Below are 13,052 nucleotides of genomic sequence, written 5' to 3' on the forward strand. Positions count from 1 at the left end.
TGTAAGGAGGCTTAAGGTCCGCCTCCGCTCCACCTCTTTGCCTGTTGCTATAGATTAATGGATTCTTTGGGGAGAATTGATACACTTCCAATACGGCGACGCCATCGTTAAACATCAAACTGTCCATTCAGAAACCAATGTGTTTGTTACTGACTCTACGTCCATATTTTTTACAGTCTAAGGTTTTCCACCTATATCATTTATTTTTTATTTTTCAAGATTTAAGTCTTAAATTGCAAATTTCATATCAACAAAACAGTGAATGATCTCCCTGAGAAGCATAATAAGATTAAAACAGTATTAGATAGAGGGGGAACAATAGAATAAAATAGGTATCATGGGTTTTTCAATTACTAAATATTTAAAAGAAATATATAATAAGGCAAAAATTGTACAGTATTAAAGTAGCAGCAAAAGATTCTATACACACAGAGTGGAGATTCAGGAATTTGTACTTGTGATACTTGTGATTTGAACTAATATCAGAGGGTTCTTTGTATCAGCTAACAAATATGTCTAATCCTTTTTAATCCCGGTGGAGGAAGAAGTAAAGAAGTTACAATCATGCTACGTACTGTATTGACAAATCTTACAGCTCGATAGTTAATATCCTCTCAACAGCCCTACACATTTTTACGAGGGATTTAACTTTCATTTTTGCTTTTCTCTTGGCATTCATGCACTTTTTCTTTTTTTAAAAAGAGTTTCAAATTGGAGCTGATCTGAAACGAACATTGGACTCTTTCTTGCAGAAATGCAGGCCAGTACTGGCAAGAGTGTTGGCTGAAGTGGGAGGGAAAAAATACAAATTGTAATATCTGCTCAGAAAACATCTTTTGTATCCCTTCTTCAGCTAACAAGGATGAGAAATGAAAATAGATTTTCATTTGGTTTCAGGCCTACAGCAGCACAGTGAAGAGGGCAAATCTGAGGCCAAGTTTTTAAACACAACACAAAGAACCGAGTGAATGTCTTTCACATTAGACATGACAGTTGTGCTCTCTGGAATACATCAGCCTTAATAGGCCTTTTTTTCCCTCTGTTGTCCCTGCTTTCCATATTTAAACATTTACACACACACACACACACACTGCACACACTGCATCAGTAAATCTTTCCCATATACCATCACTTCTTTCCGCAGCCTTCTGTCTTCATCAGCGGCTAAAATATGGTGTATAGGGTTTCAGCGGACAGGCTTGGAGATGGCTTCAGAGAAATAAGATAGCAGTAATGGCACACCATCATTTAGGAGAATGTAATAAGTGAATATCTAATAAGCCTGTGAAAGATGCTTAACCCCTGCAGCTCTGAGGTCAGGGAGAGAGATAGGAGAATAAGCTGATTAAGGATGGTCTCTTCTCACGTTGCGGTCATCACAGGATTGACCAGCCCCTGACCCCGCCGTTAGGAGTGTGGTTACCTCAGCTTAGAACCGCTCCTATGTTTGGATAAATCTGCTGTTTATGGTGTTTGATAACAGCTTGAGCCTGATATGGGAAAGTAATAGGTTATGAATCTTTGTGTGGAGATAATGCAGGAGTTAATGGAACACCAACGATTTCGTTTTTTTTTTTTTTGCTTTATTATTCACCTTTGCTCGATATCTGTTGCCTCACACTTCAGCTCTAATGTTTGGAGGGATTAAGCACGAATAATTAGAAGCTAAACTAACATGAGGTGTTGCAAGATCTGGTTTGGAAGTAGGGGTGGGACTCTCAGGGTTACTCCCGATATGACATGCGATACATAGCCCATGATAACGATAATATTGATACACTGATTCTGTGATAACTGATATACAGCAAGACAATCATGTAATAAAACATCTACACACATAGTCTCCCTCTGTGATATGTGAACAAGCCAGGTCAGGAGAATATCCGGAGCAGTCCTCCTGAAATGATCTAGATATTTTGAGGAGTGCATATGTCAAACAGCTAAAGGGAGACAAAGTACAATTGACTAAAACACTAAAATGTGCATTAAAGAGAACCATCTCTTAGTCAAATCTCGGAGTCAGTAGTTTAAGCAGTCAAGCTAAAAACATTGTCATCCTATAGAATCTGCTTCCATGTCTAAACATGTTTAAGGACACCAGCTCCTTGAGTTTCAAGTCCTTCTGCAACAGATTCCAGGCTGAGGGCGCAGAATACCCAAAAGCCCTTCCTAATTACTGTAGCAGTGTTGGGGACAGAGAGTATAAAAAGGTTATAAGAACGCAAAGAATACTGTCAGCATGATACAAATGCATTGGTAGTGTGGGACCAGACCAAGAACTGCCTGATATATAAAGGTGTACCAGTGTATGAGCCTACAGGTAGCCAGAGCAGGCCATTCTACCTGAAGAGTACAACTCACAATGCTGAGTCAGAGCTTCACTTCTTCTTCTCCTTCTTCTTTGGCAAACTAACTTCCATCTAACTTCGACACTGAGGAGTCATGAAGCAGTGACTAGATTTAGTAATTGCCTTTTTTAAATATAATATATATATAGATTTTTGGCACCAGCGATATAGTAATTGTATCACATCAGGTTGATGGTTCATAGCTGATAGTTTTAACACAGAGATATCCTTGACTAAGGGAACAACATGCTCCATGTTCTTTGTATTGATCACTCCATTGATTTGTTGTTTGAGGACTGATCGACAAGCAGATGTGTTGGCCTGTATCCCAGGAGATTCTTAGCTAAACTAAGGAAATTGTTTCTAAATGTGATTCCCACCTGTTTCTCATACTATGACGTACTCGTATCCCCCAAAGACAGATTTGGCAAAAGACAGGCAAAAAGGGCCATGCTGAAAATGAATGATATCCAGGATTTAAGGTCAATCTCTGTCTCTCTCTGCTTTTCTTCACTCTAAAGGGGAAGTGTATACACACACACACACACACACATACGGACAGAGGCAGATCCTAAAGCCATTTTCAGGCAGGGCAGCAGAGTGTGTCCTCATTACCGTCTGTGAGTGTGTAGTCACCAGTCAGTCACAGCTCCTGCTGCCAGAATGGGATTTTCCCCTCTTCTCTCCTCTGACTCTTGCACCCCTTTTCACCTTAACTTCTCTTGCATATCGCTTCATCTATTTCTCAGACAGAAAATCATTATCAGTCAGGAAAGACAATTTCCTGCTCCTATGGTCCCTCATACAACGCCACGCCACAGTCTTTGAAAACCTTATATTTTCCAACTTGTTTGGGACACATTTAAAGATGAATAGTTGCCGGTTGATTGCAACTACCCTTACACGCTAAACAAAATATTGATCTTTTTCTGTGTTTGAAATGATGTAGACAGTCTGAACAGTCTTCAAGGAAGGCATATGTCATCTCATGAGGGAGAAAAAGAAAGCTAGCTTCACTGTTACTCATAAAAAAAGGTCATAGAGGATTGCATATTTAATATGCATGCTAAAAAATCAGAACAATGGCTGCTGCGTAATGCAATCAAAGGGCATCAAGAAAGCAGAAGAACTCAGTTTGAAAAAATTCCCCCCAGATGTAGAAACATGGATCTGAACATGTTTTTGATAATTTATTTCATTGAAGTTAACCGTAGATTTTATTGCTAAAATTTGGCTAAACATGCCAAAATATTGGGTGTACATAGTTTTCATATGCAACTGTTCATGAGAGGAGGCCTCACTAATATAATCCACTCTGTCTTAAAGGGGACATATTGTGAAAAATACAACACAGAGAATAATTCTCCGTTTCAAATTTGCTCTCGTTGTGATGTCACAGTGGGATTCTGGTAAAAAGAAATGCCCTCCCCTCCCCTGATATCTCCACCCATGGACTCCACCCCCAGCCTAGAGCAAAACTTTTGCGCAGGTCCGCCATTTTTATTCTCGCTAGCGAAGGAGTGATGTCTACTGGGAAACCTCAGGGGGGGCTCATAGCATTTAAAGAGACACACACACCAAAACGGAGCGTTCTGAGAGAGCTGGTTTATACAGGGTCACAAACCTCCTCTGGTGCTTGATTCATGTTATATTTTGACCACAGCACAGATGTTTCATTTAGACCACAGGGGACTGTTTGAAAAGGTGGAAAAGGGGGATAACATGTCCTCTTTAAGGAAAAGAACATGTATTTTCACATAAACTATTTTATCGCACAAAAAAAACTCTTGGAGAGCATTTTAGCACTATCTAGAAAATAGGCACTGCACTTCAATTGCTGTCTCTATCTTTAACAGGGTGAACAAAACTGTTGGACTGTAGTAAAAGGTTTCTCTCCTCTGCAGTAGTATCCAACAATTTCCATTTAGCAGCTGCAGAAGCAGGACTTACAGTCCCCTGATAGAGGATCAAAGGCAGAGGGAGAAAGAAGAGGAGCACACACACACAGGGATATTAGACTGTAATGGCGACCAGATGAACTTGTTGATAGAGTTCTAAACAAGCCTAAGCAGCTGAATGCTTTTCTCACTCCAACAAAGGATTGATCCGACCAAGTAGAGTTTGACAGAATGATGTTTAGGGTTATTCGTCCTGCTTTTTAGACATGCAGCTATGTATCTAAAGTTCTGCACATTTCTACATGGAGTCTTGAAGCCTCTAATTCAGATTCAAGTTTGTGTGCTTGTAGGCGAGTGCAGCACAGTAATCAGGACATGCGTGGACAACGTATTCGCTTGCACCTGTTCTACATTCCCCTGCGGTCGGTGCCTGTCTGCTTTTATCCCCTCACTTTGTCAGGTTGAGAGAAGTAAAGTTGGAGAGGAAGAAAGAGGGGACTCAGAGTCGGTGAAGGGGAAGTATAGAGGGAGTTCTGTTGTTCGGTTCGGTTAACTATGAAGCACTCCTCTTTTATTTGATCTCCCATGCTCCTCAGAAGACTGCCAAACGCTCTGCAAAGGAGAGAGAGAGAGGGGGGGGAGGGTTCAACAGCAGCAATATGTTTGTCTTAACATCAGAGGTGAGGTCTGAGTCCAGGTTATCAAATTTGGGGTCACATGATTGGACATGACATGACAGGGTGAGGGGGGGGGGGGGACATGATGGGGAGTCATTCCACTACATTTACCTTCCATATATTTCACGTCTTTCCAACTCTCACACACAAAAAGATCCATTTTTAGGATACTTTGCCAGGTCAGCACTCATCAAAATCCAACATGGCTTCTCCGTGTGCTGTTCACCCATCTGGCCTGATGGAGCCTCTTCCCCATGGTGCTGCTTTACATGAAACATGCTGCAGCTTCAAAGCCATGTTACTGCCTGTTTAGCAGTAATGTGCCATTATGCATGGCATCCATGAGCACAAAAAGAACCACATGTGGAGCAATCCATGTGCCCAAAGCTATATATTACATATGTTACATACTTTACGCATGATTGTACTGTGTGTGTGTGTGTGTGTGTGTGTGTGTGTGTGTGTGTGTGTGTGTGTGTGTGTGTGTGTGTGTGTGTGTGTGTGTGTGTGTGTGTGTGTGTGTGTGTGTGTGTGTGTGTGTGTGTGTGTGTGTGTGTGTGTGTGTGTGTGTGTGTGTGTGTGTGTGTGTGTGTGTGTGTGTGGAGGAGGCTCTACATTATACTGCTCCAGTTGGACAGGAGAAAATAGGGTTAAATACCAGCAGTTGATTCAAAAAGCATAAGATTATTCATTTCCCTTCTCCTGTGGGAACATGCTCCCGCTCCACACTGTAAGCACACACTTGTATACATGTACACACACACACACACACACACATACATACACACGATCTTCCACAGCGAGTCTAATGTTATTAAAAACTCTAATATGTGCAGGTTATTGGAAAAGTGCTGGCGATAAAACCACGAAAGGGGAGAGGGGAAGAGATTTAACATGAAGAAGAAGTTTGTGGAGATGAATTTCCTCTTCCTTATTGAAGTAAAGACGTTCAGGTCACAAGCTTTTGCGTGAAAAAAGAAAAAGAAAAAGTTGAACCTAAAATGGATTTCCCCAAATGAGAAAAACAACATCAGGGCTAAGTAAGTATTTGAAGGTGCTGTCAAAGGCCTTCTCTGTCTTTACCTTCCCTTCTTTCATCTTTCTCTCATCCCTCCCTCCTCCTCCTCCTCTTCCTCCTCGTCCTCCTCCTCTCTTCCCACTCTCATTAGTGATGGTTGTGAGAGAGTGGAGAACAAAGCCCGGGCCCGGCTAATCGATTGCCAAGCAGCACTATCAATCGACTGGTGGGAGCACAGGTCTCCTCCGTCGGCCCGACGATTGACGAGGCAAAGATTGATGAGGAAGACCGTTCAGTCTATGTGTGCGTGTTTGTGTGGTAGTGCGACTGACTACGTCTTTATTTGTGATACAGAAGAGTTCACCGCATCGTGTTTGTCAGCTGTGCAGTTTAATAAAAAGACAGTTTGAATAGAAAGACATGTGTGGGGTTAACGGTGTGTGCGCACATGCCCCTGGGTGTAACAAAGCCCCAGACGCTGACAGATATTTGTTTCGGTGGATACTCTTTACCCTGGCACTATGTTTCTTCCCTGGCAGCCGTTAACACACACACACACACACACACACACACACACACACACACACACACACACACACACAAACATACACGCCCAAGCAAAATTAAATCATACACTGGCATAGAGTCACACTTTACCCTGGCACGGTGTCAGTGCCTTTCAGTGCTGTGACTCATGCCAACCCTCTAATGGATGAATCCTGCAGCGAGCACTGTGAGTGTGTGAGATTTGTGCATGTGTGTTTCACCGGGTGTGTGTGTGTGCGAGGGTATTTTTTCAAGGTGTTGTGTAAACATTGGAATTATGTGTCACAGCCGGCCACGCGACGCGCCCCTGGTTTCATCTCGCATTTCTGTGCGTCTCTCTGGGAGGACGACGCTGCCACATTTGCATGAGAAAAGGTTGTCAGACTAACACCTTTCTTGTTTCTCTCCCCCCCTCGCTCCTTCCTCACCTCCCTACCCCCCTTCATCCTCCTCCCTCTGTCTGTCCTTCTCCTGCGTCCACAGCGCTGATAGCCATAGGCCAGTACAGCAGCACCATAGAGACGGTGGATGCCGGCTGGTGTAAGGACATCACAGACCAGGGAGCCACACAGATTGCTCAGAGCAGCAAGTCCCTGCGCTACCTGGGCCTCATGAGATGTGACAAGGTAACAAGGCACAGCACAGAATGTCTGCTTTCCAGGGAACACTCTCTCTCTCTCTCTCCAAGGAATCTACTTTCCAGACATAGCCAATAAGAATGTCTGCAATATGAAGAGTAAAACAATGTTAGGAGTTTGAATTATAACATTTTTTGTCCACAGGAAAAAACTGAAAGATTGATTTATTGTTGTTGATTGACATTAATATTAATTCAAATCCAAAATCTTTGAGGTGTGGACCCTTGGCCCCACAAAATAAACCACTTTAAAGACATCACCATGGTCTCTTGGAAAGAATATTGGACATGGTTAACAATTTGGGATGTTTTATAAGTCAGATTAATGATAAAAATGATGAGTTGCAGCCCCTCTATATTTATACAGCTCAACTTGAAATGTGTATGATGGTGTCACTAAATGCCCTTTTATTCCAAATATGTTGCCATTTTAAGAAGTGGGCAGTATTACAAAGTTTTGTGATCTTTATAATCTGCATTTTCATCATATTTGAAGCAGAAAATGACTGTAGTAATCAAACATTATACAATAATACTTTCAAAAATTCACTCTCACTCAAAAAAAACCTCTTCCTTGCAAAATGTCTGTCAACATATTTTTCATTGTCTGTTCTTACCTGTAGTGCAAAACACAAAAACACATTCACATACACATGAACCCTATAAAGACGCAGGTTAGGGCACCTGGCCAATTTGCACAGAATCCAGAGGAGAGCATGTGGAGCAGCTAATGCACTGCCTCCTGTGCCCTGTTTGTCTGTGTGATGCATGTTTGAGACAGCCTGTTTGGTGATTACAGAAGTTAAAGTGACATAATAACACACCCAAAACCTACTTTAAGACGCTGATCTTTCCAGTGTCAGCCTTAAACTCTCCTCTGGCCTCTTAGCCGTCCAATCACCTCCCTAATTGAGACACATTTAGTCGGGAGTACCATGGTAACAAGCCCACCAGCCTCTCCAATTGGTTCAGTGAGTGCTTCTACCACACAGATGCATCCACTTAGTGAGGGATCATTCAGGCTGACATGAGTTTGGATGAGGGCAGCCAAGGAAGGCAAAGTGAGCATCTGGTGAAACCCAGAAACTTTAGTCTGTACTTTAACTGTACAGCCTGTTGTCTTGTACTGTAGCTGGTATACAACACAGGCCGTAATCCCAGTGCTGATGGGGCTCCATATGGTGAGTGTAACAGTATGTTTTAATGAGCCTTTTGTTTTCTCATTGGGGCTAAATTTTTACATTTGGGTTTTTGGCTGAACGAGTTTAAAAGCCGCTGCTGTGCAGTAAAAAAAAAAAAAGAGTAGAGTAGAAGTTGGCAGAGGAGCCGAGGAGGGCGGATAGATTTTTGACTTATAGAGGAGGCCCTTTCACCAGGTTGGGAACTCGTCATTTTTATTTCTTCATTATAATATCAGGGATATCTGTGTGTCGCGGCCCCCAGGTTGACCCTATGGATTTCTCGGATAAAAATGCCTACCCGGGGATCGTTAAGCGCGACAAGAACATCAGTGTATCATATTTATCTATTTATACTGTAATAAAATTAAAACGTATGAGGGTCTGACAGTGACCCCCGTGGGTAAGGTCTCGGTGATGAAGCGGTGCGTTCAATTCGCGTTATTGCGGACGTGAATGCGTATCTATCATATTTATCTCGGCGTAATAAAGAGAAACTGCATTACATCGCAGGTGATCACTTAGATTCCATTTTCATTTAGTTCCCTCCTGCCTGAGTGACCCAACAATCGATATCTGCAGACATGCTAATAAAAAATCTGCTCTGGAATGACCTCCATCTTTACTGGAATAACAATTTCTCTTAGTTTCCCTCCACCGTGCGCTTTAATGCTCCTGCCTTCCAACACCAACAAATTCACCTCTCCCTCTGCTCCTATTTATCTATTCATCCCTTCTCTTCAGATGTGATATTAACGCTCATTATTTAGCCTTTAGTATGGAAAGATAAATAATTATTCTCCCTCTGCTCTGATTGGGGGAATTTGGGGATGACATGGCTACATGAAGCTGTAATTGCTGTTATTAGAGTGGTAATGGAGTGTGAATCAAGCACAGAGAAGATTTTGACAGTTTCCAAGGTCAGGTACATTACCGGCTCTGAATCGCAGAATTAATTCACCGCATGCTTGCCCCCTTTAGCCCAATTTTGTGTCCTAAAAATTGTGTTTGCATTGCGAATGAGCCTGGAGTGCTGGAGAGGATTGGATAGGACCGTGCGAGGTGAAGAAAGACCAGCCCGCGGCAGCTACTTTTCCTTTCATTCTGGTTGATGTTGTTTTTTATTATGTGTAGAGAGAAAAAAGGGAGTTACACTAGATGAGGTCAGGTTTCAGGAGGAGTCAGAGGGACGAGCAGGGGTAATAGGAATTTCGCTCAGAGGGAAACAAATAAAACAGAAATAGGTTGTTGTTACCGTGGTCGCAAAGAAAACGAGAGCCACACAGTGAGTTAAAGAGGTAAAAAGGTGAGACGCAGAGACGGACCAGGGATATTTGTGGTTTATCTACAAGTCGGCCCAGGGGCAGCAGTGACCATGCTGCCTTCTCCTCACCTCCTCCTCTCCTCTGTCTCCTCTCTCCCTCCTTCCTTCAAACCTCCTGCCCCCTCCGGCTTCGCTCTCCAGGTTCTTCCATCACACCAACTAAAAATCTTTTGTTTTTCTGACCTTTAATCAGAATTTGTAACTTCACATTTAGACATGAACTGAAGCTGACACGCCTCTCCTGAACGACTCACAATGAGGGTCTGTTTGATATCTTTACTAAGGTCACTCTGAACGGGCATTTGGCTGTTTTTATCCTGTATGGTTTTTTTTTTTTCTTCAGATCTGGTGCTTTGAACTTTTGGTAACCCTGCAGCCTTTTCTTAGCTTGAGACGAGTCAAGTGACTTTCGAGTCCCATGATAAAAATCTGATTAAATTATACACTAAATCATTTAAAAAGCACCACTGGCAATATTGCACCAATTAGAAATGCTTTGACTTCTGCTTGGTTTGTACAGATTTTGAATTGGTTCCAGATGAGTTGTAATCTTTGTTGCATATCACATTTTAAATGAATCAAATCAATATTATAAAATACAAAAATGTGTTTTTTTTAATAGAGGCAAACTTATCCCATCTTCTCACTTAATTTTGTACTGGAAAGATGGCTGGGAGATAACTCTCACTCCAACAAGGTTCCCATGTAATGAAAGTCTAAGCAAAAAATCCTAGCTCATTTCTTAGTGTTGACAAATACATTAGAATTGTCTCTGTGCTGCATTGCTTAGTCTCCCCTGTTTAAAGTCAGACACTTTCTCCATGCATTCATTACTTTTTTTTTCTTTTGTCAGCTTGGTTTTGAAAGCGTAAATGACCGTTATGTAAGGTCAGCTTCTTAGGTGAAAAACATGTTTGTGCTGAGCTCGGAGGTCGTTTAAGGGCAGAATCAAAGGTCACATTTCTTGGTAACAGGACAAGGATTCTAGGCAAAACGATTAAGTGGAAGAATTTGTGTCCATTAGATTTGCATGGTATTTTCATACGTTTGAGCTTGATTGATTTGAATTGGTCTAACACTCTTGGCTTGACCTGTAACAACCTGTACATGTTTAGCGCACACTTGAGGAACCATCTCAATATTTATCCACCAAGCAGCTAATGTCCGAGTCAACGTACTGTAGCTGAGGGGGTCATTGACGGACGGTGGCCCCTACAAAAATAATTACAGACTATAAATGTTTGCATTGCCAAAATAAATGATTGCATACACATCTACACAGTGGTGTGTTGTGGCATGGAGTGATTTTGTTGACAGTGTTCAGGACACATTGCAAATACTCTGGTGATATTATTTCCCTTACAAGGACTTTGCTTGGTTTCCGTTCAGGATGTGTATTTTTTTCAGGAATTTAGTACAAATAACAACAACACAGAGGCAGAACAAACTGGCCGGAATTAGAGATGGTGATATAACATGTTAACAAACAGATCTCCTCTGCAGACATTTATAGCTTTATCACCGTTAGGGTCTCGCTGAAAGTCTGGCCCACACTAAAATCTTAACAGATGTTGAAAAAGTGAGAGACCCAACACAAGACAATAAATATGAAAAGATGATACGGTTTGTTTCCTGACGTGTGTGGAGAGTCCGACCAGAGTCCGGTTTTTGTAATAACTCACAAAAATGTCAGTCAAACGCCGCTTTAGAGTATAAACAAAAATGGCGGACGACTGGCAGAAAGTATTGGCGATTAAAAAAAAAAGAAAGAAGAAGACTCTCTGCAGCTGTGGAGACATTGTAAGAATGGGCTGTACATATGAAAAGAGTTGTAAAAACTGATCTGCTGCGGTCGCTGTCTCCTTTCTTCCGTCAGCTTGCTTCCCAGCTGGCCATCATTTAATTCACATGACAATCCACAGAGTGTGTGTGTGTGTGTGTGCTTCTCCCCCCCCCCCCCCCCCTCATACCACAAGATCAGATCATGAATAGCAAACATGTTGTTTATAGTTATGATTTGAAATCAGCACGGCCTCACAACGTCCTTCCAAGCAGGTCAGATCACTCTCCGCACACCTCACACCACAGGGAAGTCTGGCAAGATACTCTTTAGGACCATCAAACAACCTGGACTTATTTTTATTAGAAGTGGGGTATAGGACCCAATATCCGCCTGATTATCTTGTAGTGTGTAGCCTGCTTCAGTCTGTCTGCTTTACAGATCTTAACCACCTTTTTTATAATAAATCATTGTTTCTGTCTCTCTTATTTCATCCCTCAATTTGTTTTCCCTTCCTCCCCCACAAAGCTACCTCCCCCACTAACTGATATGGAGGAAGATCTCAGAGGGGGTTCCTGCTGTCTTTAGACGGATACAGTCTTGTGCTAACCTTGAACCAAAGTGTGGACAGCCCACTCGGCTCACTGTCTTCGCGGCGCAGCTCGGCCCCCCCGTGTAAATTTGTTTGGAATCGTCAAAACGCGGAGAACTTTAATGCAACAGCTAACCTGAATGTCATGGGACTTTGAAAAGTGTAGAATTCATTTAAGAACCGTTAACAGGATCCATCTGGCTCTCCTCATGTGGAGCAGTGTAGAGGATCCATTTCCTCCGTCACAGTTTACACAAACAGGCTTCCGTACTGTATACATTTCTTTTCTCAGTTTGAATTTTGCATCCACTTTTTTTTCTGTACAAACAGACTTAACAGAAGCACAGATATGAGGACATTTTCTTATTTTGACTCTCTGTAGCTGTGTGATATATGCTTGTAAAGTAAGGAATGTGTGCAGTTCTCCCACACTATTTCTCTCTCTCTCTCTCTCTCTGTACTCGTCAGTCAGAAGGAGTTTCTTTTTTGTCTCTGTGGGTTCACACACGCTCAAATGCAACATGTCTGCATGTTGCTGTGTGTGTTCTCCGAGAGGAATTTATGTTATTTGCTGTTAACACGGCTCATAATGGAGCATTGAAATCAAGACCCCTCCAGGCCTGAGCAAATGGCGTGCTCCGCCTGTCTCAAATGATTACACCCCTCTGCCCTCGGGGGCCAAAGCAGCCCGTTCTGGCAAGAGAAAAAGAATGCGATTGATCCAGACTCACCCAAAAATAATCAAATCAATTCATTTTGTCCTCTTTCAGCTCGGCGGCTGTGCAAGCCTTTCGAAGCGTTCAGCTGAAAGAGTCAAGGAAAAAGGGTCTCAATCTTCAGAAAAACTTATCCTTGTTGCTCGGTACATGTGTCTCAGGAAAGCCCAGACTCCCCTGCGAGACTGCTGTTAAATGTAAGGTCTTTCTCTGTGGGAGGAATGCATCTTTCTACACGTCTGCAAACACAATGTAAGGTCATTATTAATCCAGGCTATGCTGAAAAGCTGTGAAGTTCAGTCCACTGGCATCAGAAGTTATTTTTAAGCTTAAACCAG

General features: G+C 42.3%; 1 protein-coding gene across 1 annotated transcript in view; it reads left to right on the forward strand.

Annotated features, from left to right (window-relative positions):
- fbxl17 (F-box and leucine-rich repeat protein 17) overlaps positions 1 to 13,052 on the forward strand; it is a 241,147-nt gene that overhangs the window by 214,557 nt on the left and 13,538 nt on the right. Inside the window, exon 9 of the mRNA XM_061038733.1 lies at positions 6,971 to 7,113. Within this exon, the coding sequence (XP_060894716.1) occupies positions 6,971 to 7,113 (143 nt within the window). The remainder of the gene's footprint in view (positions 1 to 6,970; positions 7,114 to 13,052) is intronic.

Source organism: Labrus mixtus, chromosome 5 (assembly GCF_963584025.1).
Source record: "Labrus mixtus chromosome 5, fLabMix1.1, whole genome shotgun sequence".
In the NCBI taxonomy this organism is placed as follows: domain Eukaryota; kingdom Metazoa; phylum Chordata; class Actinopteri; order Labriformes; family Labridae; genus Labrus; species Labrus mixtus.